At 57.3% G+C, this 22,646-nt stretch overlaps 1 protein-coding gene across 5 annotated transcripts in view; it reads right to left on the reverse strand.

Moving 5' to 3' along the window:
- FBXW11 (F-box and WD repeat domain containing 11) overlaps window positions 1–22,646 on the reverse strand; it is a 97,296-nt gene that overhangs the window by 17,604 nt on the left and 57,046 nt on the right. For 3 of the 5 annotated variants that reach the window (XM_028528566.2, XM_028528567.2, XM_036014417.1), the window contains 4 exons: window positions 19,672–19,734; window positions 16,218–16,443; window positions 7,622–7,808; window positions 6,609–6,699 (listed from right to left, as the gene is read on the reverse strand). In XM_028528566.2, the coding sequence (XP_028384367.1) occupies window positions 6,609–6,699; window positions 7,622–7,808; window positions 16,218–16,443; window positions 19,672–19,734 (567 nt within the window). The remainder of the gene's footprint in view (window positions 1–6,608; window positions 6,700–7,621; window positions 7,809–16,217; window positions 16,444–19,671; window positions 19,735–22,646) is intronic. The other 2 variants (XM_036014418.1, XM_036014416.1) reach the window with 1 other exon arrangement.

A 22,646-nucleotide genomic window follows, 5' to 3' on the forward strand; every position in this document is an offset into this window, starting at 1 on the left:
TCTCACGCAACACCTGCCGAGACGCGGGTGCTCCTGGGCACGGGACCAGCGGCCGGGAGCACACGGCTCGCAGGGGCACTGCTCCACTATCAGACACACGGTGTCTGGGGTTGGACACGCTCCAGACACGTTTATTTGGTTCAGTGACCCACGCGCTGACCTTGGGAGGAAATTCTTAATCCTTCCCTCTTTCGAACAAGCAAGGAGTGTCGCCTGCCCGAGCCCACGAAACCAGCACCCGGCTGAGCTGGAGTCACGCCCAGGCCTCCCGGACTCCGAGTCCGGGCCTCTCCCACTGCGCTGCGCAGCGGCTGTGAAGAAGTAACGTCGTGGCTGCTGAGGCAGTGAACGTGGAACCTAAGAGGACCAGCAACGGTGCCAGATAACACGTAAGTGCCAAGTGAGTGACTGCGAAGTCGGCACTGCCAGCCTCGGGGAGACGGACGCAGGGCACAGGGCGGAAGCAGGCGGCGCCCGGGCCACCGGGGGCCCTGACCCCCGGTGGTGGGTATGTAGTGGGTATGGGGGGTTTTCAGGATGGAAAGACAACAGAGTCTCTCCCAAGCGCAACCACAGTGCAGAGTCCCGATCCCTGAGGATCAGGGCCAGAAGGACTGGTTTCACCTGAGTTCAGGATATGGCTCAGACGATTAGCTCCCAGAGGTTGATTATCTGAGGAGCTAGAAGTGTAGTCGGTGCTTTGCCGAAGAAAGGAGATGAATCTCCCTCTCATCCGTGACGAGCCCTGGAACGCTGGCCCGCCGACACCTGACACGCTGCGTCTCCTCTCCCCGTGCGGGCGGCGGTGGCAGCGGCAGGCCTCTGCGCGCTCCCGGACGCTGCAACGCGCTCGGCGTTCTGCGCTGGGTACCGCCACGCTCCCGTGACACTGCGCTACGCACGTCACGTGTTTCATAGCTCATTCAAGCGCCACAACTCTGAAGCCAATTTACTGCCCTCATGTTACAGAAAAGGAAGTGGAAGATGGGAAACACTGATGACACACGTACACCTAGGGAGGAAAGTGGCCACCTGTGGCCTCAGTCGCCAGCACAGGCAGCCTCGAGAGGGGGCGCACCGCCCACTTCCCGGCCCAGTAGGTGCCAGGAGGCGCCGCGGGGACACAGGCAGCGAGGCAGAGCTCCTGGGCCGGCAGCGTCTCCGACAGTGGGTTTGTTGAGCGTCGGGCCTGAGAGCACACGCCCAGCCCCAGTTACCCCGCCCGACCTCTGACCTCTGCGGGCGCTACCCGGGCGGGACGGCTCACTCGTGACCTGCACGCAGCGCCTGGAGCCAGAGGAACCGCACTTTCAGGGGTGTCTGAGACAGCCAGCGTGCAGAGGCGCGGGGAGACGCGGACTGAGGCGGCGGGCGTGCTGGGAACGGGTCTTCTTCGTGGCCAGCGACTCTCAGCAACGGCCACCAGGGTCGGGCTGCCCCTCCTGGGCTCAGAGCTGCTGCAGGACGCTCGTCTCCACAGCAACCCAAAATAATCCCAAGGTGCATGTGTGACATGTCTGTCTGTCTGTCTCTCTCTCACACACACACACAGGGAAACACACACCAGGTGTTATTTTTAAAATTCGTATACCTGTTCTTAGTTTTAAAACATCCAAAATTATTTGTACAACATCACTGAATTGGTAAGTAGCTGTTATTCTATATGTCAATGAACAGAAAAGGCACATTTACCATCACACGGGAGTTTCAAAAAATTTTTTTAAGAGGGAGTAGAGGGCTCCTCGTGCCAAGAATCTCCCACGTGTTACGCTCCCCCACCCCCGCACCCTGCATTCTCTAAGCCTGGGTGACTCGGCTGCCCCTTACTGCCCCCGAGGCCGTGCAGCAGAGGCACCAGGGGGAGGCGGCATGGCCAGCCCACACCTGGGCAGGCAGCCCCGCCGGCGCGGCCGAGCCCTGCTCTCCGCCTCCAACGCTCCCCAGAGCCTGCCGTGGCACCTCTCAAAGCTGCGCAGGCAGCAGCCTTTCCTCCTAAGTCAAATGGGAGCTAAGAAATGGCTTCACTTCTTGGCACTTAGAACGAGCCTAATTTCCTAATACACGTATCTGAATTTTAAAAGTTGTTTGCCAAATAATCCTTGATGGGTCATTATAGGAGTCCCACTTAGGGCTGTTTCAGAAATCATCAGGTTCCCCAGCCCCCAAACAAGTCTGGTTTGTTTCAGGTCGCCAGGAAAGCGACACGAACGAACCCCGGTCAGGGAGTGGACCGCTCTGCGGCACACCGCCCCGTCTGCCCCCCGACTCCCCTTCTCCCCTCGCAGGGCCACCCACAAAACACAGCAGCCCTTCCTGCTGGCTGCCATCTGCCCGAAATACGACGTCCCACCTTGCTGGACGACCTCAGCTCTTACTAGAACGCTTATAAAGCCAGGCCTTTTTTAGAAAAACTAGACCCTTAAAAACGGAAGGCGGCCCACTGTGGTAGAAAACACCGAGGTCAATTAGCAGCTCTGGCACAGGACTGGGCTGCTGGAGCTGCAGCCTGCCCTCCGTAAAAACGGGGGGGGCGGGGGGGGGGGCAGAAACCACACCTACCTCCTCCGAGCTGTGGCGAGGACCAAACGGGGTGACGCAGGTAAGCGCTCGTCACAGTGCCTGCAAACGGCAGCGGCGACTCTCCTCCGCGTCCGTGCAGGACACTGGCCGAAAGGTGTGGGCTCTGACCCAAACCCCCCATCAAACTGCCAGGAGTGGCTGTCTGGGTGTAGGCTGACACTGAACGCTGGGCGCCCTGCGCCCCGCCCCCGGCCCCGCCCAGGAAGGGGGCTCAGCCCTCTAAAGCGATCCAACCACTGTCGTTGTAACTTCAGCAGCAGGCAGACAGGGCACCCACCGGCGCACCTGGGCAGCGATGCAGGCCCCTGCCCTTTCTCCTGGACACTGCGCCGTGCGGCTACTGCAGGGAGCACTTCGTGTTTCTGAGAACCTGTAAAATCCCCTTACCCTGTGCAAATTTTCAAAATACTGGGAAAGAGGCCACGATACACAGAGTATACAGCGGCATTTAAATTGGCAACAGAGTGGAAACAGATGTCTGAGCACGCAGGGATAACATTATTTTTAGAAGCCTAAACACAACTGGGTGGGTGGGCAGGTTTCAGCGTTCTCTGGTCGGGACAATGTTAATATCAAGCCTGCAACCCACAAAAGAGCGCCCCACTTTCCCGAACGAAGTGCGGTTTGCTGAAAGGTGCAACACGCCACGCCACGCCACGCCACGGTTCCACCAGCGTCCGTTCCAAGGACAGCGCTTCACACGCAGGCTCTCCCCCGCAAGGAAGGGGAGGGAAAGGCCTGTCCCGCGGAAGGTCGCTGCCACTCCGAGCCAGCGGCAGGGGCGAATCCCCGCACAGGACACCGGGCCTCGGGCAGGCTGAGAACCCCTCGGGGGCCTGGCGGAGGGGAAAGAGCGCGGGCCTTCGACCGAGAATCTTGGCTTTGACAATTTGGGGACTAAATTAAGTCTCTGGAGCAAAGTATCTATTAGGAAGCTCACCATGAATAACCACCCTGATGAGGTGAGTAGCAACAGTTAGGGCTCCAGCTGGTGAAGGAAACAGCTGCTTTCCTTACGTCCCTAAAGACGTAACAGTTACTTCCCTAAAGACGGGCCTCAGGTTTCCCAGGGACGCCTTCTCCCCTCAGAGGCCCCCGGCCCCCTCCCCACACCCTCTGTGGCAAGAACACCCCGGGAGAGAAACCTCTGCTCTCAGAAAGCTAAGAATTCTTATTTATTCTCCCCAGGCTTCGCTTCCCGCACCCTTCTCTGCTGGATCGTAGGGGCTGGCCCACTGAGCCAGGCTCTCAATTTTTTCCTGAAAAATTAGCCAGTTTCTGGTGGGTCAACATGGAAGGGCACGGGCAAGGTCACGTACTCGTGAAAACCAAACCTGGAAATAACTGGAGGACAGAAGCCAGCACAAAAACTAGAGCTGTCAAGGACGAGCGGGAGGAGAAAAGGAAAACGGGCGTTGCAGGCTGGCAGCCTTGCAGAGCACACGGGGAAAGAGACGCTGCGACTGTGGGCGGGCAACCGGGGAGGGGCCCCGAACCCACTCGACATTCAGGGCACAATGCAGCTTTCAGCATGTGCTTCATTAACGTCCTTCAGAGAGCACCGCCCGTCCCGTAGCCGGGCCAAAGCAAGACCGACCAACCCTATTTCAACGCATGTCCTTTTTACAACAAACAGTCAAGGACACTGAGCACGCTCGCACCTGGAGAAAGAGGGATTCACCTTGAATCTGTAGGTGTGTATAACAATACGCACCTTTCTCCTTCACGTCTTGAATTTTCCAGTTTGAAAATGACAATACTGAGCCCACAGCTGGCCAGACCTCAGTTAAAATCCCATCTCTCCTACAAAACTATGTAGCAAGTTCCAAAACTCTCTTAGTCTAGGTTTTGTTTTATTACAGAAGGGGATCTGTACCTTGCAGGAATTAAATGCAATCATCTTGTTACAAGTACAATAGTTACAAGTGCCTTGCACTGAGCATACTTGTAACTATTATATTCTGCTTGTGGGGTTTCGGATCTGCCACATGGACAAGGGCCAAGCCCCTGAGTCTCTCGCTGGTTTAATGCATGAATCACTGACGAAACTCTCTACCTGGGTGTCCACCCTAAACAGAATTAAACATCCTCCCAAAGCAGAGGGAAAGAACAGAGGTACCGAGTGCAGAGGAATATAAGGTGGACCACAGACTCTGTTACTCACTGGCTGCCGGACCTTGGGCGAGCCATTGACCCCCGTGGGGCCTCAGCGCCCTCAGCTTCAGTAAGGACATGGCCCGCCTCTCAGGGACTGTCCAGAGTGTTAAGTGAGAAAACGCACCATAAAGTGCTTATCAAAGTATCTTGCACAAGCAAACACTCTATACATGGTCCATTATTATTATTATTATTATTATTATTATTATTATTAGCGAATAGACCCAAGCATAAAACAGCACCCCTTACTCTAAGAGACCCAGCCCACAAAAATCTGGAGGGGACCCTCGTGGCCGACCGCAGGTTTTGCAAGCCGCACCTCAAGAACCACCGGGCGGACCACCGGGGTGCGGAGGGTTTGGGTCCAACAGGGCTCCCCCCCACGGCTCTGTTCTCCCTCACTCCTGCCTCCGCTGCTGACTCAGAAGTACTATTCTGGCCTGAAGAACCAGGTGTCACATGACGTCCCAGCCCAGAATATTAAGTTCACACTGTCTATCAGGACAGCACTTACAGGTGTCAAAGCCGGCTGTGTCACCAATCAAAGTTCTTCCAACATTTCTGTTCATTAACGATTGGTTTTAAACATCATCCCTCTCACGATAAAGGGTTTATGACATTATTCAAGGAAACTCAGAGCTGCTGCGTGAAGGATGACGGGGAGGCGCAGAAGGTCGCCGGGAGGTGGGGAGAAGCAGTGTCCCAGCGTACCTCGCAGGCTGGGGTCACGAGCCCCTCTGCCCTGCACACGCACCAGCCAGCCTGAGGCTCGCACTGACACTCTGTCCCAGCTACCAACGCTGCAGGAGCAGCTGGTTCTAGGCATCGCCAGTGGGTCAATTAATTCCCACACTTTACGACTCGTCCAGCAGCAGTCTGAAATTATTTAAGCCTCCCGAAAAGGTTACTTTGGTAGCTCATTTTGGGGAGCCGGACACTTAAGACAAGGGTTTGTGCTTTAAGTAACGACATGCCGGTCGCACGCAGATTGACTGGTAACCAAATGGCTCCATTAGTTCACATCTGCCTCAGAAAGGGAGGGGGGACTCCCCAAAAAGCACATGTTTCTCCGTTAATGAATTCTGGCACGATAACTTTTATGTCTATCACCTGGGGGGAGGATTACTTCACGTGTGGGAAGCCGCGTGTAACTTTACGGGGGAGACAGCACTGCCCAGGGAAGGCTACGCCGCGTCCCTGCCAAGGAGGAAACGGTGAGTAACCGGGCCCGCCAGGAACACGTGTGAAAGAGTTAATGAGACATGCCTGTGCGTGTCTTTCCCGGTTCACGGGAAAGGGCTCAACAGTAAAGCGGCACCAATTAGAACACACGAGCAGTATCAAACGCCTCCGAGGGCCCTCGTCCGGTGTACAGAGTTTTACGGGTCTGGTGCGGTTCCACTCACACGCACAGCGGCCCGGCAGCGTAACGTGCTCCGTAACCCGCTTAATTATTGCTTACATCACATTTGAGTCGTTTTTATGAAAAAATATGGGAAATTAACAGAGGAAGCTGAGACCATGCCTCCTCTAGTCGTTAGACACGGCTCAAAAATATGAAACTGTTTGCCTGAAACGCTGGGCCTTGGACTTCGGAAATTTTATCGGATTAGAAGGGAAAGTTGGTTTTGGATCAAGGTTTTCACTCCAGCCGCCCTGCAGAAGCACCTCACGATGGAGAAAAGTTAGGTCACGTTTTACAAAAAGACGTGACGTGTTCTGAAGAACTTCATTCACTGACTGTGACATATTTGCTCCAAGAGTTCAACTTGGGGAAAAATTACTTATTCCATGATTTCAGATCAACAGAACACCATGAGGCCGAGAACGAGACACAAAGAGCCACTAAAGAAGATAAGCCATAAACTCACCTCTATATCCTGGATGATCTTTGGGTATAACGACCTATAAAACGAATTGGGAGGGCCATCCGTAGGTCTGTTTTTAAACAGGTACTGATCCCTGGCAAACAAAAACAGACAGACGTCAGGTGTCTGCACATGAAAGGGTGCATTCTGTGTAAGCAGGGTGCTCCCGGAGAAACTGCGTCACCCCAGTCCTCAGACTTGCACCAAGCACGCTCGCACGGAGGTGAGAAAGCAGGATGCCTGGGCCCGAGCACGTGCGACACCAGGTGGCTCCAGGGCTGGACTCTCCGACACGGGCCCGCCCTCTCTCTCTCTCTGAGCGCTCAGCGCACAGTAACCCCGCCTTCCTCCTGCAGTCTGACAAAGAGCGCTACCGTGGCTCTGGGGAAAACCGGACTCTGCGCCACCAAACCCCCTCCTCCGAGAACACAGCCCGCCCTCGCGCATACCACTGCCACCGGTCTCCCGCCTGTGGCTCCTCCTCCTCGCCGGCTGGGCCGGGTTGCTGACAGGCACAGAGCCACAGAAACGTGTTTATGTTTGTGGGTTTTCTCTTAAAACAAATGAACAAACAAAAACGGCAAGCTGCCTGCCGCGCCACCCACTGCCTGCACCAGCAACCACCAGGAACACCCGGCGGCAGCGAAAGGGCGCTGTCCGATTTCTCAGTCTCTGTTCCTTACCTCTCTCTCTCTCTCTCTCTCTCTCTCTCTCTCTCTCGGTAACGCTAGTGTCACTTAGGGGAAATGTGAAGGGAAACGCACGAGTGCACAGCTTTGAAAAGCCAAACCACTCAAACGGTGCAATACCTCCTAGCAGTTAATAAACAGAAAGAAACACACACTTCAGAAGGAAACGTTCTTCCAGCTTTAACTCCACCCTCCCCCGAACTCCTTTTCCGCTCATTTAAAACAGGCCAGCTCACGTGGCAAGCATGATGGCCTTTCTGAGGCGTCAGACGGACCCCAGGGTAGAGACACCTCGTGGCCTGGGGGGCACGCGGACCCGGTACTCACCACCCTCGTCTCTCCGAGAGCCCCTTCCACAGGGGGTCCGTGCGCACCATCCGCTCAATGAGCTTCTTCCACAGCATGCCTTCGGAGATCACGCGCTGCCATTCTTTGCACACCAGCTCCGCCGCGCACAGGGACCTGGCGTCCAGGTAGGAAAGAATGTTCTCTGCTATGTGATCTAAGCCTTGCTCTGCAAAACAGAAAAGGCGGTGACGGGACGGGAAGGGACACGACCTGCACCAGGCGCCGTTCCCGAGGGTACGAGGAGCAAGGAGTCCTGAACCAGGTCACACACGTGAGTGACACAGGTCGCTCTGCAGACGCTCGTGTGCCCGCCAACACACCCCCTTCTTTCTGGCTGTGACGTTTTCAGATAAGCAACTCACAGCAGCAGTTCCTGGTGTAAGAGCTGATCCCGGACAATTCTGTGCTTGTCAGCTGTTGAACTACAGTACTTTCACGTGACCTGGACTTCTGAACCACTACGGGACACTGACTCCCCAATTTTACAGATGGGGCACAGAGAAGTTCGGCAGCACACTGAGCCACGGAGCAGCAGGGCCAAGGCTGGGCCTCTGGTCTCCTCCTCCCAAGTTTGGGTCTGTCCTCTGTGACCCACCGTCTCTTGTAACAACCTGTCCTGCTCCTCCACAATCTGTGTGAATTCTGGGGGCTACGGCGATGAAAAAGTAAAATGCTGACACCTTTAAAGCTCAGAGTCAGGTGTACTTTACATACATCTCTGTCACTAATTTCTTCATCTCCTTGTGGAGGTAAGGTTCTCAGAAGCAAGAGCCACGTGTCTACAAATTCTAGAACCCTAAGAGGTTTATCCCACATGATGCCGGGCTCCCCTGAAGGGCAGCCGAGAGCCGGCCTCTGCCGGCTAGCCCCGGCGCACGCTCACGCGGCCAGCCCCGTGCTCTGCGGCCCCGAGGACTCAGGCTCGTCCCCGAGTCCGTGCTGTGTGGCGGTGGGAACACCAAGCCTACAGGCAGGAAGGTCCCATTTTAAGTCTAGGCTCAACACGCAGCAGTTTCACGACCTGAAACAAACACGGAGACGCCTGCCCCTCGCTCCCTTCACCGTGCACCAGGGTCATTCACCAGTGACCACTGTCCTCTCCCTCCGTCTGTGCAAGTCAGATGACACCGCACCATACGGGCTCAGCCTCTGCTCGCTCCTCCGAGAGGAGCAGCCGCAGCACAGCAGCTCGGACTTGGCAGGGCGCACTGGGGAGGCAGAACCTTTCAGAGCCCCGCCCTGCTTGCCTGCACGCAGTGGGGACAGCACCTCTGCCCTCGGTGAAAATACCAAACAAGACGATACGCAAAGATGCCTTCAAACCAAGGGCTCCCCCGGCTCCACCACGACCGCGCACACCGCTGACTGCGGCACACAGGCTTTCTCCCCGCATGCACTGGCCCTCCTCTCCGGACTGGCCCCGACACGCGGGCTCTGACCCGGTGGCTCCCACACTCCCGCTCTGACCCGGCAGTGAGACCCTGGCGGGACCGCCGTCTCTGCGCGCACACACCATCACACGGCTGTTAACGCAGCCGGAGGCTGCACTGCCTCCATCTGACCGCCCTGCCACAGCAGACCCCCAAGATGCAGTAAGTCAGAATCTCCCTCCGAAACACCCGTGAAAACAATCCCCCAAGCCCGCACGGGGTGGCTGGCTGAAGAGGCGGGGTCAGCTCCGTGCAGGGGCTGGTGGCTCTCCTCCCTCTCCCTACTCTAATTCCCGTGTCCGACAGCGCCACACCAGGCCTGCCCAAGGGGCGAATGTAGGAAGTCTTCACCCCAAGTTCGTGGGCAAACGCTCCGTGGGTCAGAACCAAGGACAGCACCCACGACGCCAGGTACTTCCCTCCAGGACACTCCCGGATCCAATCCTGACGCACTCACCGGGGACCCACAGAGACACGGGGTCTGTGACCCTCCCGCCCCACCACCATCCGTCTCTCTGTTCAGTCTCAGGGCCGTTTGGAGAAACTCTGTCTCTCGAAGACACTGCCCCCGCTGCCCCACCTCCCGGCAGTGCCGGTGTGGTCCTGTGGTGACGCTGCCCCAGAAGGAAGCGCGGTGAGCGCGGCACGGATGCCACCGCGTGCGCTCCCTTGTCGGGCTCGCCACAGACAGGCGGGGGGCACTCTTCTCGTCACACGCTGGCACTGGCCGCTGTGTGTCCCTTTTCCACCACACACGCAGCCCGTGCTCACTGCAGAGCAGGAGGTGGTGCACGATGCACAGAGGCATTTATAAACCCCCAACCCCAGCTCTCAGAGACAGCAGCTCTGACCGTCCTGGGACACCCTCCAGGCGACATAAACCCACCCTCAGGTGCTGACTAACTTCTAGTAATCCATTCAAGAATCTGCCGGAGTGTAAGGTCGAGTTTATCCACCGATACCACCCCCCGACACCTCCTGCAGCTGTTCTAACCAGGCACCCTGCTCACCGGCCAGCCGTCTCAGGGCGCGGGCACGCACGGCCACCAGACGCGGCCCACAGCTGTGAGGGCACCATCGGGCAGGCCGCGCCGCCCGGTCCCGACGCCCTCCGGTCTGGAAAGCGTACTGCAGGCGCTGGCACTGTCCCGGCTAGCACTGCCCCTCGCGCTGCCTGCTCACAGGGGCCGGGCGTCTCCTGGACACCTTCAGAGCTTTCTCAAACTGGTGTTTCTCTCCTTCCTGGGGTTAACCCCACTCTTCTTACTGGGAAGGAGCGAAAGGTAAGGGAAAGGGGAGTGAGAATCTGCCACCTCCGGCCGCGATCGCCGCACGCTCTGTCCCACGGGCACCGTCCCTTCGTTCTTCGCGCCGTTGCTCCCAGTGTGACTTTTTGTGTGTTTCCCGCTCTCCCAGATTACGCAACCACTCCGGGCAATTTTACATTATGCACGGTCTTGCCTTCTTGGCACGTTCTCAAAGGTTCGGGCCACCTTTTCGTGTATCTCCATGATTACATGCCGCTTCCCTCCACCTTTCCAACCACCTTTCCAACCATGTGCGTCTCTAACCGGGAAGAGCCGTGGACAATCAATCACACGGGCTTCTCCCTGTGCCTCTCTGTTTCTGAGGCTGGCCAACTATTGGTCAGAATGTCAGGTTTCAGAATCCCTCGGCCTGCATTAATGATGTTTCAGAACCCGGCCCATGGGCTGACAAACGTGGTTCTTCTCTGAGTCCTCCTCCTGCCAGAGTCCCACACTTGACGTTAGAGCACAGCCACTTCCCGAGGTCTTTATTACTTCGCTGTCAACAACCGGTCCCCTGCTGAGCCGCCTGCTCTCGGAGAGAGGAAGCGCACAGCAAGGCCGGCACGCGTCCGACGCTGCCTGCCCGGCCGGAAGGGCAGCAACATCCCCGCTGCCTGCACAGCACCCACACCTCCCGCCTGGCAGGGTGCTCCGTGCGCGGGTGCTCAGAAGCCTGTACACTGTGGACGAATCACGCAGGGTCACTGATTTTAAAATCCAGCAAGAAGGACGGCAGCAAAAACGGAGTCCCCGGACATCCCCCTGACCCGCTCCTGAGTGACATCTTCAGACGGAGGCCCGGACTCTGGAGGAGAAGCGCCAGCAGGTGCATCTGATACACTGGGGGCCACTGCTCCACAGCACCGACACCCTCGGGCCCGCTGCGGTTCCGCCTCCTCCGCGGGGGGGCTCGCCGCCGGGCTCTCGGTGGGTGTCTGCACGGGAGACCTCTCACGGCTGCGCACCCCTCCTCTCTCAGGTGCCATCACTGCAGGTCAGCCGCGTGCCAGTGATTCCGGGAGACTCGCTTCCTTCGGGCGACACTTCAAATTCACTCCGGCCTCCTAGGAGGCAGCCTGTTTCCGTCTCCTGGAAATGAGCTGGCTGCAGACGCAGATAACCCGGGCCGAAACAGACCGGTTCTCCCGCTCGGACCTCAGTCTTCCCCGAAACAGACGTGGCACTGAGTGCGCGCAGAGACGCAGCATGGAATGCTCCCACGCTCTGCCCACTCGCCCGGGGGAGAGGCGCTCTCCACGGCCTCGGTCTAGAGAAGGAACTTCCTAAGCTGGGCGGGGAGGCTAACGGAGGAGGTTCCTAGGGGGCCGGACACACACCAGGTCCCCCGGTAAGCGGCAGCCGCTCACCCTTCCCTCGGTCCCGAGTCCCCTAAGGCCCACACGGTTGATCGAGGAGGCTAAGCAATCAGTGTTCCCTGCCCTTCCTCGTTATTTTCTGAGAGAAAATATCGCGTGCCTCCTCCAGCAAGGCGCTAAGCCCCCTCGAACATCTCGGTCGTAAGCGTCAGACTCCCTTGAGCGCCTGAAGACCAGCACTCACACAAACTCCGTCCGAGGCCCACAAGCGGCTGCACCCAGGAGCGCTGCAGACCTCGAGGCGCTCCGTGTCAGGCCTATCGGGGCGAAGAGGTTGCTGAACGAGGTGGCCCGTCTGCCTGGGCTCAAGCGTGCTCGGAGGTGTCCGCACGGAGCATCCTGCTGAGCACCAGGCCCGGCTCTCACTTGCCCCATCACACGGAGACCCCATCTCCCACCCCCCCCACCCCCGCAGGCAACAGGAGGACACTGCACTGTGGCCTCGGAAAGCAAGGCAGAACCCTGCACTCCCAGTGCCGGAGAGGGGCCGCTGCAGCTAATTACAGGCACCAGATGAAGGTCTGGAAACATTTCAACAATAAATTAAAACAAAAGGCACGAATTTCAAAGCTCAATATGTAAATAACACTGTATCAAAATGAGACTCAAATGTGTAATGTCAGCTCGATGCCCTTGACTACAGCCAACTCTAACACAGCTGCTCAGCTCACACAACCACAGTGACTGTGTGTCCGAGCCGCGTTGCAGAGGGCAGCTGCGGAGAAGCTTCCTCCCCCCCCACAACCCCCGAGGTCACCCCCCCTTCCCCATCGCAGAGCTCTGTGCAGTTGTCAGATCTGAAGTGAGAGGCCCAAACAAAACAAAGTGCAGTTGCTGACAGCAGTCCGTCAAGGCAGGCCTTGAACTTGGAACATACTGGCCTCGGGAACGAGAGAAAAATGAAGTGACACGATGCCCGGGTCACAAAGTCCAACATTTTGTTGTGCCAACGAAGTGCCGCACACACCTACCTCTATGATGTCAGGATGAATCAATTCGGAAATTAGTGGGTGAATAATAAAAACTTCCTGGCAATAAATCTTATTACCTCTGGAGAAGCAGGTGTTTCCTGTCTCTCTGGGCTCCCCCCTCCGCCCGCTGCCATCCTCAGAATACCCACCAGATGCCAGGCATACTACATACATCCTTTAATCTCCACAGTATCCCTCGAAGTATTATTAATATTATTATTCCCACAAAGACAAGGAAACGGGGGTCCGAAAAGTGGGCTCACAGACCTACTCCGTGCAGGGGCCGGGGCTCACGTCGAGGGGCTGTCTAAACCCAGTGAGCACCCTCGTGGGCTGGGCTGTGCCAGGTCTCAGCCCTGCCTCCAGCCTCAGCCTCAAGCCTCAGCCTTCCTCTGGTTCTCCCACACGCCCGAGACCTCTGACCGAGTCCCTGTCCCAGTTCCAGTCCATAATGATTTATCACCCTTACTTGGGGATATAACAAATGAGTGAACCACAGCCAAGAAGTGCAATGTTTCAAAATTCTTAATTGCTTGGACACCTCACCAAGTGGCTCATCAATGCTTATCATCCTTTTTAAAGTACGGCCCGCCTCTACTTCAAATGGCATAAATTTCCCCTTTAACAACCGTTCTTACAAACCACAAACTTAGCCTGCAGAAATTGACATTGCAGACTAAACATTTACCATGATTTTTAGAAAACCGTATCATAATTATCACTTTCTCCACTGAACCAAAAGGAGCCAGAGACCACAAACATTTTTCCACTCTCCCAACACTGACAGGTGCGCTATTGACCGTGAGCATCAAAAAGGCAAAGCTGTGGACCATGTTTACAGAATGAATGGTTTTCACAACCGAGAGAGGTCTTGAGCTGATGTCAACTTCAGCAGAGTGAGGCTTCAAACTCAAGGTCATCTACCGTGGAAGTCAGACACCACAGCGGAACAGTGGCTGGGGAGCTGCCCCGCACGTGGTCACGCCCACGTGTGGACATGCACGTGGACCCGTCTCTCACCCGGCGCTGCTGCGTTTGGGCCTGTGCTAAGGAACCAACGCCAGGTTCAATGCAAGTCTACCAGACACTAACGAACACAATCAACTTGGCCGGCTTGTCCCCAGCTATTAGAGTCCCCTGTGTGATATACACTGACATATGTATATATGTTCAGATCAAATCCTGTTAAAACAAATGGCATTTTAACAAAAATATTTCCACGTCCCAGCCAATGGTCCATTCCTTTCATGTAACACTTAATACCACAGAATTCCACTGTAACAGAGATATGGACAATACCTTTAAATTCGCCGTAATGAAAACTGGGTTGTATGCGATCACACTAACCATATTTATACACGTAACACATGTTCATCTGTTCTCTCTCCTCCGAGACTGCACTCTCCCAGGAAAGGGGGGCTGCCTCTGAACTATACTCTACGAATCGAGAGAACAACAGTGCCACCTCGTGGATATTCTGTAAACACCAGGTGAGTTCCCCAGCACTAAAACATCTGAGAAGCAAGATACAGGGGAAAAGAAAATAAGGCCCAACCAGTGGAAAGCAAGCAGCAACAACAATCGATGACCAGATCTGCGTAAGAAAACGGAGGCACAGCTTCGTCTAGCTGTACACACTCACGAAGAACAAGCCCGCCCGCCCGCCCGCCTGCCAGTGTTAAAAGCTACCCTGGCTTTTCTCGACGAGATGCAGCTGGAGTCAGAGGGACGGCCTGGATGACGGTGGCTCCGGACTCTGGCACTGCACCCACAGAGGACCTGTGTCCCGTGTGTGCTCACCTGCCGTGACTCTGCCTCTGGCTCTCCAAGCCCCTCCCCCACACGGTCACCAACCGACACTGCTGAACTGTGCTGCACACCACGCGTCTGTGCTTCAGGCCCATGTGAGGACTCTCCCAGAGTCGTCTCACCTGCCAACGACTTCCATCCTCGCACTGATTCTGGGACCAACCTGCCGAGGCACCACGACGGCCCAGAGGGCAGACCGTGGGCACCTCACCCACGTTCTCTGATCCTTGGCTCCCTGGGCTGCACGATGAGGGAGAGGACCAGGCGGCGGCTAAGATTCTCTGTGGCTGTGAAATACTACGACTCTTGGGAGAGACGGCGACCCCTGATTCTTGAAAGAGAGGGGTTGTACTCTGCTCTCCTAGAAACACTAACGCACGAAACGGGGCGCACAGCGCTGCATTTCCGCACAAAAACGACGACCGAGTCCGAATGCTCCAGGCTACCTCTCCACACCCTTGAACACTGCCCTTGTCCAACGTCAGCCTGCAGGCACGGGAAGTGGGGCCGGAAGTCGGGAGACCTGGCCCAGGCCCTGTCTGCTGCGGTGGCAGCGCCTGGAGCACCGAGCCCGCTGCACCTTGGCCCCAGAGAGGCCGAGGGAGGAGCTGCCCGCTGAGCAGCGCTCAGGAGCTCCGGCGGGGGCGGGAGTGGCGGCGAGGGCCCGGTGCTGCCCTGGCCGTCCCGGGGCAGAGCCTGGCACGGCCGTCGTAAGCTCTGGGCCACATTAGCCCTGGCAGAGGACCCCGCTCTGCCAGCCTTCTCCTTGGGAATAAGTCCTTCTAGCTCACCTAACCAGATGTAAATCAAAAACTTGAAGAAAAGAAAGAAAACAAAAAGATGACAGAAACAGATGGAAATAGGACAAAAGAGGAAAGAACGAATGATCAACCGTCAAAGGGGTGAACAGGCAGCGCCCGGGACCCTCAGAGCCGGGAGGCCCGCTGCGGGACACCGCACGGGCACATACGTGTCACTGCGCATCTGCCAAACCCACCCGATCAGAGCCCCCGGGTGAACTCCGAGGTCAGCACGGACCGTGGGTGACGACGTGCCAGTGCAGGTCCATGTGTGGTAGCGAACGCGCCACTACGGTACTGGGTGCTGACAGTGGAAAGGCGGAGGGTGACGACATGGGGACTTTCTGTGCCTGAAACTACTCTATACGGTAGGTAGTCCACTTAAAAATTACCCAAAGTAAGTTTAACCAGAGGCGTAAGGGCAGGGCGCATGCGCACAGGGAAGCAAGGCACCGAGGAAGGATGCAGACGTAGTTTTGGAATGAGGACACGCTGTCCGTTCCCCGGTAGGTGTCCGCCATCCCTGTGGGTCACTTCAGACACCAGTGACCACCCGAAACTGCCCAAGCACAAGGAGTAGAGGGAAAATGCTTCCATATTTTTAAAAAATTAGTTACAAAGGCAAAAGGCAGATTGCATCTAGACTACCTGACAAACCAGGTCGGCAATCATAACCAAACAGGTTAAACACGGAGCACTGACCGAAGGCCCACACCCTCAATCGGGGGAGCCCCTCCATTTCCCAGACAGACACCCGGTCGGGGCCGGTCCCCCAGTGCCGCTGCTCAAACACCGTGGGGGCCCCAGAGGGCCACCCGGCGCGGTCCCCGCTCCCTCCGCCCAGGCCCTGGGGCGGGCCGCGCCGAGGCGCCGAGGTACCTGGTAAGGCGGTGATGAAGTCCCGCTGCAACATGGGCTTCAGGTAGGAGTTGATGTGTCCATGCTGGTAGTGGCACATCCGGGAAATGAGGTGCTCCACGAACTCCACTTGATCGGACTCGGACCACTGGTCGAAGTACTTAATGCACAAGTCCTTTTCTTTTTGGTAGTTTCCTTCCGACGGCCTCTTTCTGGAGACGATCACAGAGGATGTTCCATTACTTATCTGTTTCAGAAAAACAAGAAACTAGTTAGTCCGACAAGCAGAAAAAGCTAACATGGCATTTCATCAGAAACACTGTTCGCTCTGCGTATTTAATCTTGAGATGCCAGTTTTAGCCTAAAGCCACTCATTCCTTTATTAATTCACTCAAGAAGTAATTAAAAGGTTTCCAGAGCTCATGTCCTCAAATTAGCCTCAAAAGCGAATGCCGAGTCACGGCTCTTTCCGAAGCTCAGTGACGTCTGAGGCCACCACTGTCCGGTGCGCGTCCCCAAACCGCACTGCCCTCAGACGCCTGGAGTTGGAGGTGCCCATCTCCGAAAAACAGCCCGACCTGGCAAAGCGGCCACCGATGGCTTCACTTCCTCGCAGCTGAAAGTTCATGCTTCGCCTGCACCAGCGGTTCTCCCGCGTCAGGGTCACAAAGGGCTTCTCAGCACACCGACAGGTGGGCCCCACCAGAGACACCCTGACTCTACTGGTTGGGAGTGGCGTCCGAGAATCTGCACGGCCAACGAGTTCCCGCTGATGCTGAGGCTGCGGACCACACTTTGAAAACCACTGTCTCCCGAACAGAGAAACCTGGAGGCAACTGCATCTAGAAGGTCTAATTTTACCCAACAACTCTTACTTCCGCCTTGTTTCCAGGGCTGCAGACTGCTGGCAGAACGCCAAAGCCTTTCCACCCCCTTCCCTTGCTCACCGACCTGGAAGGTGGCCCCAGCCACACCAGGGATGTCTGTCTGACGGCCCCTTCGTCTCACACGGGAGGTTTGCCCACACCCAGCTCCTGCGCCAACTGCACCTCGCGTCACATCTGTGTGCTCCTCGTGTAAACCCAGTGTGTCTTTTAGAACACCGAAACTACATTCACTGCGTCTGAACAAGAGCACCAACAAGAAAAACTCTGCGTCCCTACACCGAAACCACCACTGGCACCGACGCCACGAGGCTCAGCAGCTCCCCTGTTAGAAACGAAGGCGCCTCGATGCTCCTGCCGACACCGGTCCCGCCACGGGGCCGCGCTCTCCGACGGCCCCCTCCCCACACGCGCCACACCAGAAGCCGCCACGGGCCGGAGAGCTCCAAACGCTGCAGGGCTGCAGCACAAACACACGCAGGTCCACGAGGAGCTCCCCTCGGAAGGCTCACACAGAGGAAACCAAGAGGTCCGGTCATCAGTTCGTCCCCTGCCTGAGCGTGGGCTGACCCAGGTCCGTTCGGGAAGAGGGCATCCTTGGTCAAGGCCTCCCTCGGCCAACTCGCGTCAGCCTTTCCTGCGGGGGGCGAGTTCTGGTGTCCACACGGAGGGGCAGAAAGTCAGGGCTTTCACCTCCCGCCCCTTCTGTCTCGCCCTGAATCACCGCCTTATCCAGGAATGTTTTTGCCCTGGGACGGGAGGGAGGGAGGGCCGGCCCACGGGCCCCGGGTACCACCAGAGGGCAGCACCGGACAGAAGTTTTTAATGTTCAGTCAGACCTCAAAAAAATCAACATTCCAAACCAGTCAGAGGGAGTGAAAATTCTTCACGGTGGCATCGACTGGGACAAGGAGCATCTTTGCTACTTTTAAGCACAAGATCATTCATTCATCATAATGTTTACAGTAGAGAAAAACTAGAAATAACCGACCAATTACAGGCAACTGGTTAAAGCAAATTATAACACATCAACACAGCACTACAATGTAGCCGTTGAAATCAGGTTTGTGAGAATACGACTCGGTAACGAGAGAACACGTTCCTGAAATGGCGTGAAGGAGCACAGGGTGAGGGCCAGGGTTCTGTGCGGGCCGACCACGACGGTCTGCGGAGGGGACACCCCCGGCGGGGGTGGGGGTCCGCACGCCCACGTCGGGGTGCTCGTCTCGAGAAAGAGAGATGTGCGTGCTCCCCCTCCCCTCTGCTCACTATGTTTCCTCATCACCAACTTGTTTTCAGAGCAGGCTAACTGGAATGAGGCGGTAACAAAGTACATCTGCATACTGCCTTCTATCTAATCTACACAATACCTCGGGGGCCGCTGTCTCATTTGACGAGCAAGGGGCTCCTAGCCGCCCCCCCGCCCCGGAGCTGTGGCGGGCCACTAACCAGCTGACTGAGGGGCAGGTGGAAGAAACACTGACAACCAGAGTGTTAATCAAGAACCACCGTGACCTGCAAAAGTAAACGAAGAGAACCTGCAGCGAATACCAAACGGGGCGGAGGGAACGGAGGGAACGGAGGGCGGTCTGCACACAGACCCGAAAAGCCAGCGGCAAAGGCTGGATCCTAAGGCACATCTCCACTCCTCCTAACCACACCACACCCCCGCCCAGAAACACATTCCTGGCACTGGTTTGCTTTGTTTCTTTTTAATTTTTATTTATTCATTTTTAGAGAGAGGGGAAGGGAAGAAGAAAGAGGGGGAGAGAAACACCAGTGCGTGGTTGCCTCTTGCGCTCCCCCAACTGGGGACCTGGCCTGCAACCTAGGCATGTGCCCTGACTGGGGATTGAACCAGTGACCCCTTGGTTCGCAGGCCCGTGACAGTCCACTGAGCCACACCAGCCAGGCCAAGCTTTGTTTCTTTTCATCTTAAATTTGTTGGGGATACTTCATTCTTGCTAACTAATCTACCCTTTTGCTTCAAATCAAACCTGGAGAATTTCACCCCTATTCTCTTCAGACCTAGATGAGCTCTACCTTTGAGTCCCCACGAAGGGAAAAATGACTTACACCACAATGACAGACGGAAACACTGGAGCACGAAACTTTGCATGCTCGTCCCCCCACCCCATAAAAACCCGGGGGGCGGCGGCAAGCCCCGAGAGAGCCGGGAGAGCGGCAAGCAGAGTTGGAGAGGGCACAGCCACAGGAAGGGGGGGAAGAAGGGTGGGGACAGGGAGCAAGACCCATCGGTGCACACGGGCTGGTGTGCGGTGCGACGCCATTCTGGTGACAAGGGACACCGAGGTTGCCCATCCTTGGCTTAGGGCAGTGGACACAGAACATTCTGGGCTACAGGCACTTCAGGGTCTTTGTGAAACTTCCAGCATCTGTACTAGTCAGAGCAACCCTGCCCTATGGTACCGACGGGTGAGTCCTCAAAGTAGCTACTGCACAAAAAACAAAAACAAAAACCAAAACCACCCCAACTGCCTGGCTCTCGCCCTTGTCTCGAGGTGGCGGGCTGGGGAACATCGTTCCTACAGTGAGCCCACTGCTGCTCATCTGTGCACGGGCGCTCCTACCTGCCAAAGAGCACTTTTCTTGGGGGACTCATCTTCATTTTGATCCTCCATAACTGAAGTGTTCTAAGGGGGGAAAAACAGGTTATTTGAATTGTGCCACGTTTTGCAAACCCTAAATAACTACATCAAAACAATTTTGAAAGCCCACACCAGAGTGTACCGGCACACACCCGAGAGCTCGTCTGGCTTATGGCTAACACGCGCTATCCTGGGTCACGGAGGCTGCGCTCGTCCGTCATAAATGGTAGTCGGTGGTGGGACGGAAACCTCACTTCTCGGCAGGTCGGGCTGACAGAGAAAACGGGCTGGACTGGGCGCTGGGGCTAAAGCCCCACCTGAGTCATCACTGCTACTCTCTCACCTGCGGCAGGACTCCCAGAGGCCAGCCAGCTCCCGCCGGCTGCACGGCACTCTCGCTAGCACGCCTGCGGCTCCGTGGTCCCCCCGGCCGGCCACCCTCCGCAGGCAGAGCTGACAAAGGCCTGGAGGGCCCCCCCCCCCCCCACCGCCCCAGCCCTTCCCTCTCTCCTCTGATGGCCCCGTTTTTCTGGACTGCCTTCGCGATCGCCCCCGGCAGGCGTGGTGGGTGCCCCGACCTTGTCCCTGGAGGGGAGGAGGATGCTATTAGCCAGCGACAAGCGGGCCTGCCTTAGGAATGCACGAGCGTTCGAGTTTGTGGCTCCCGCACAAAGAGGCACTGTGTAATTGTTCTTCCTGGCGACCTAGTCGTTCGATGGATGCCCATTAGCTGGAGATCACACATGACTGGGTTCCCCTTCTGAAGCTCCTGTCTCGTAACTACATGGAAGCTTAATGAGAAGGGGAAGTCGAAAAGCGGTGCCCGAAAGGGGTGACAACTCATCCACGGCCGGCGGTCCCTGTTCGGTCCCTTCCCACACCCGCAGTCAGGAGCCTGGGCCACGGCGTCTAAAGGGCAGCATCTGTGCCACAGCACTATTCCAAGGACGCCGCAGACCACCCTGTTTACGTCACCTGGTACTGCCTGCTGGGGAGCAGCCCACCCCCCAGCCTCTCCCCGTTTTTCCTCTATGTTCTTTGGGCTGTAACGTGCCGGGACCCACACGGCACCCCCACACCACGGTCGGGGAGTACCCAGCGCGGGTGACGGCAGCAGAACGGCCCGAGTGTGGGCCCTCTGCTGTGCCGGCGCCGACGAGGAGTGGAGCGGGTGTGGCGGACGGGGAAGGCCGGGGCTTTGGAAACCAGAGAGAAGGCGGGGCCCGACCTGGTCACTCCCTCAGTGTCGGGGGGAGTCCTGAGCAAGCTGTGCTGGGCACGGGCAGATACAGGCCGCACAGAGCCGCTGTGGGACCCGAGAACGCCCAGTGTTCATGCCCTGCTTCGAAGATGCTTCTCCCCCCACCCCCCCGCCCGTGGCCCCTTCTCACACCTCTCTAACCCCAGACTCGGAGGGAATGAATGGCTCCAGATGGTTGTCAACAGAGAAACCCACTGCTTCCTCAGCAAAATCTCGTAAACCCCAAGCACCAGGGCCTGCCGTGGGGGAGGGGCGGGAGAGCAGGGCTGCAGCTGGGAGAGCCAGCGATGGGCTCGCGAGGAAGGCGGTGTGTCCAGGTGTCCCGGCCGGCCCAGGGCGGGGCAGCAGCAAGGGTCCCGAGTGGGCAGGAGGGGAGAACAGGGAGACGACAGAGGCCGTGTTTCCCTCTAGCGGGGAGGGCCCGAGAGACCAGCAGGGCCAGCAGGTCTCATCGGGGGATGGGTAAAGGGGGAGCAGGGGTGACTCGGCACATCATCTCCTGGGTCTGGCTGGCGGGTCAGACACCGTCCTTGCATGGTGTCCCAGTGACCTGGGCTCCACGAGAGCGGCGAGAAGAAACAACGACCCCGTGAAGACCTGAGTGTGTGGAGCGGACGCGAGATAAGGGGTCCCTGCCCCCACCTCCAGGCACCCGGGCGCTGTGTGGGAGGTGGGGGTGTGTGATGTGTTCAGCTGAGTGAGAACTCCCGAAAGGCAGGAGCTGGACCGCCGGGGCCGCCCCCCGGCCCACTCCGTCAGCGAGAGGACCGAGAAGGAAGTCCCCGCAGACCACACGAGAAACCACCGTCTTCGCAGTAAAAACGCGGCTCTTCCTTCCATTCTTCCCAACCCAGAGAGCTGGTGCTCACCGATGTCGTTGCGAGGGAAACAACCCCTCTGACAAAAACAGCGACTGTTTTCCTAAGGCTCGATAAAAGTGGACAAAGACGCGCCACGGCTTAACAAAACTGTACTCCATGAAGCCCGTGGGGGCTGCCGGGGCCCCTGATGCATTTTCTCAGCCTCTCGTACGAGGCCTCCAGGAGGGGGCGCCACGGGAAGCGCTGCTCTCACGCTGCACCGGCCAGAGGACCCTTTCCACGGAGAACGGCAGGAGCCACCAGAGACACTCAGAGAAAAACGGGGCCCAGCGCCCAGTGAAGTTTAAGAAATGCCACTTGTGTGCACCCCCCACACCCCCTCCCCCGACAATATGCTTCACTAACTCACTAAAGGCTCTGCAAGGCTCACGGTTTAAAAACCAGGGTACGGCGGCTGGGCCTGGCTTCCCCACGTTTGCGGGGCACAGACACCCCACTTCACGGTAACAGCTCGGCACGTGCCAGCAAGCGCTGGACTGGGGCACGAACCGCACGGCAGAGTCCCTCCCCCTCCCACTCCGCGGGACGGGCCCTTCTGGGGAACAAAGGAAACCTTGTCTGTCTCCAGCAAATGAGATACACACCTTTCCTATGCCCACCGTCTCCCCCAAACTGCTGTATGCGGCTGTGGGAATAAAGTCCCCTCACGGGGCCACCATCTTTAGAATTACGTTGGCATTCATTCCTTAGGGGTGGAACAGACAGAGAGCCACGGGCTCGAGAGCGAGGTAAGAAAAAGCCACGCGGAAAAGGAGGTGGTTTCCTCCGTCCCAGCTCGCAGGCGGAAGCGCGAGGCGAGCTGATCTCGGAGCCGA

This window comes from Phyllostomus discolor, chromosome 13, assembly GCF_004126475.2.
Source record: "Phyllostomus discolor isolate MPI-MPIP mPhyDis1 chromosome 13, mPhyDis1.pri.v3, whole genome shotgun sequence".
Lineage (NCBI taxonomy): Eukaryota > Metazoa > Chordata > Mammalia > Chiroptera > Phyllostomidae > Phyllostomus > Phyllostomus discolor.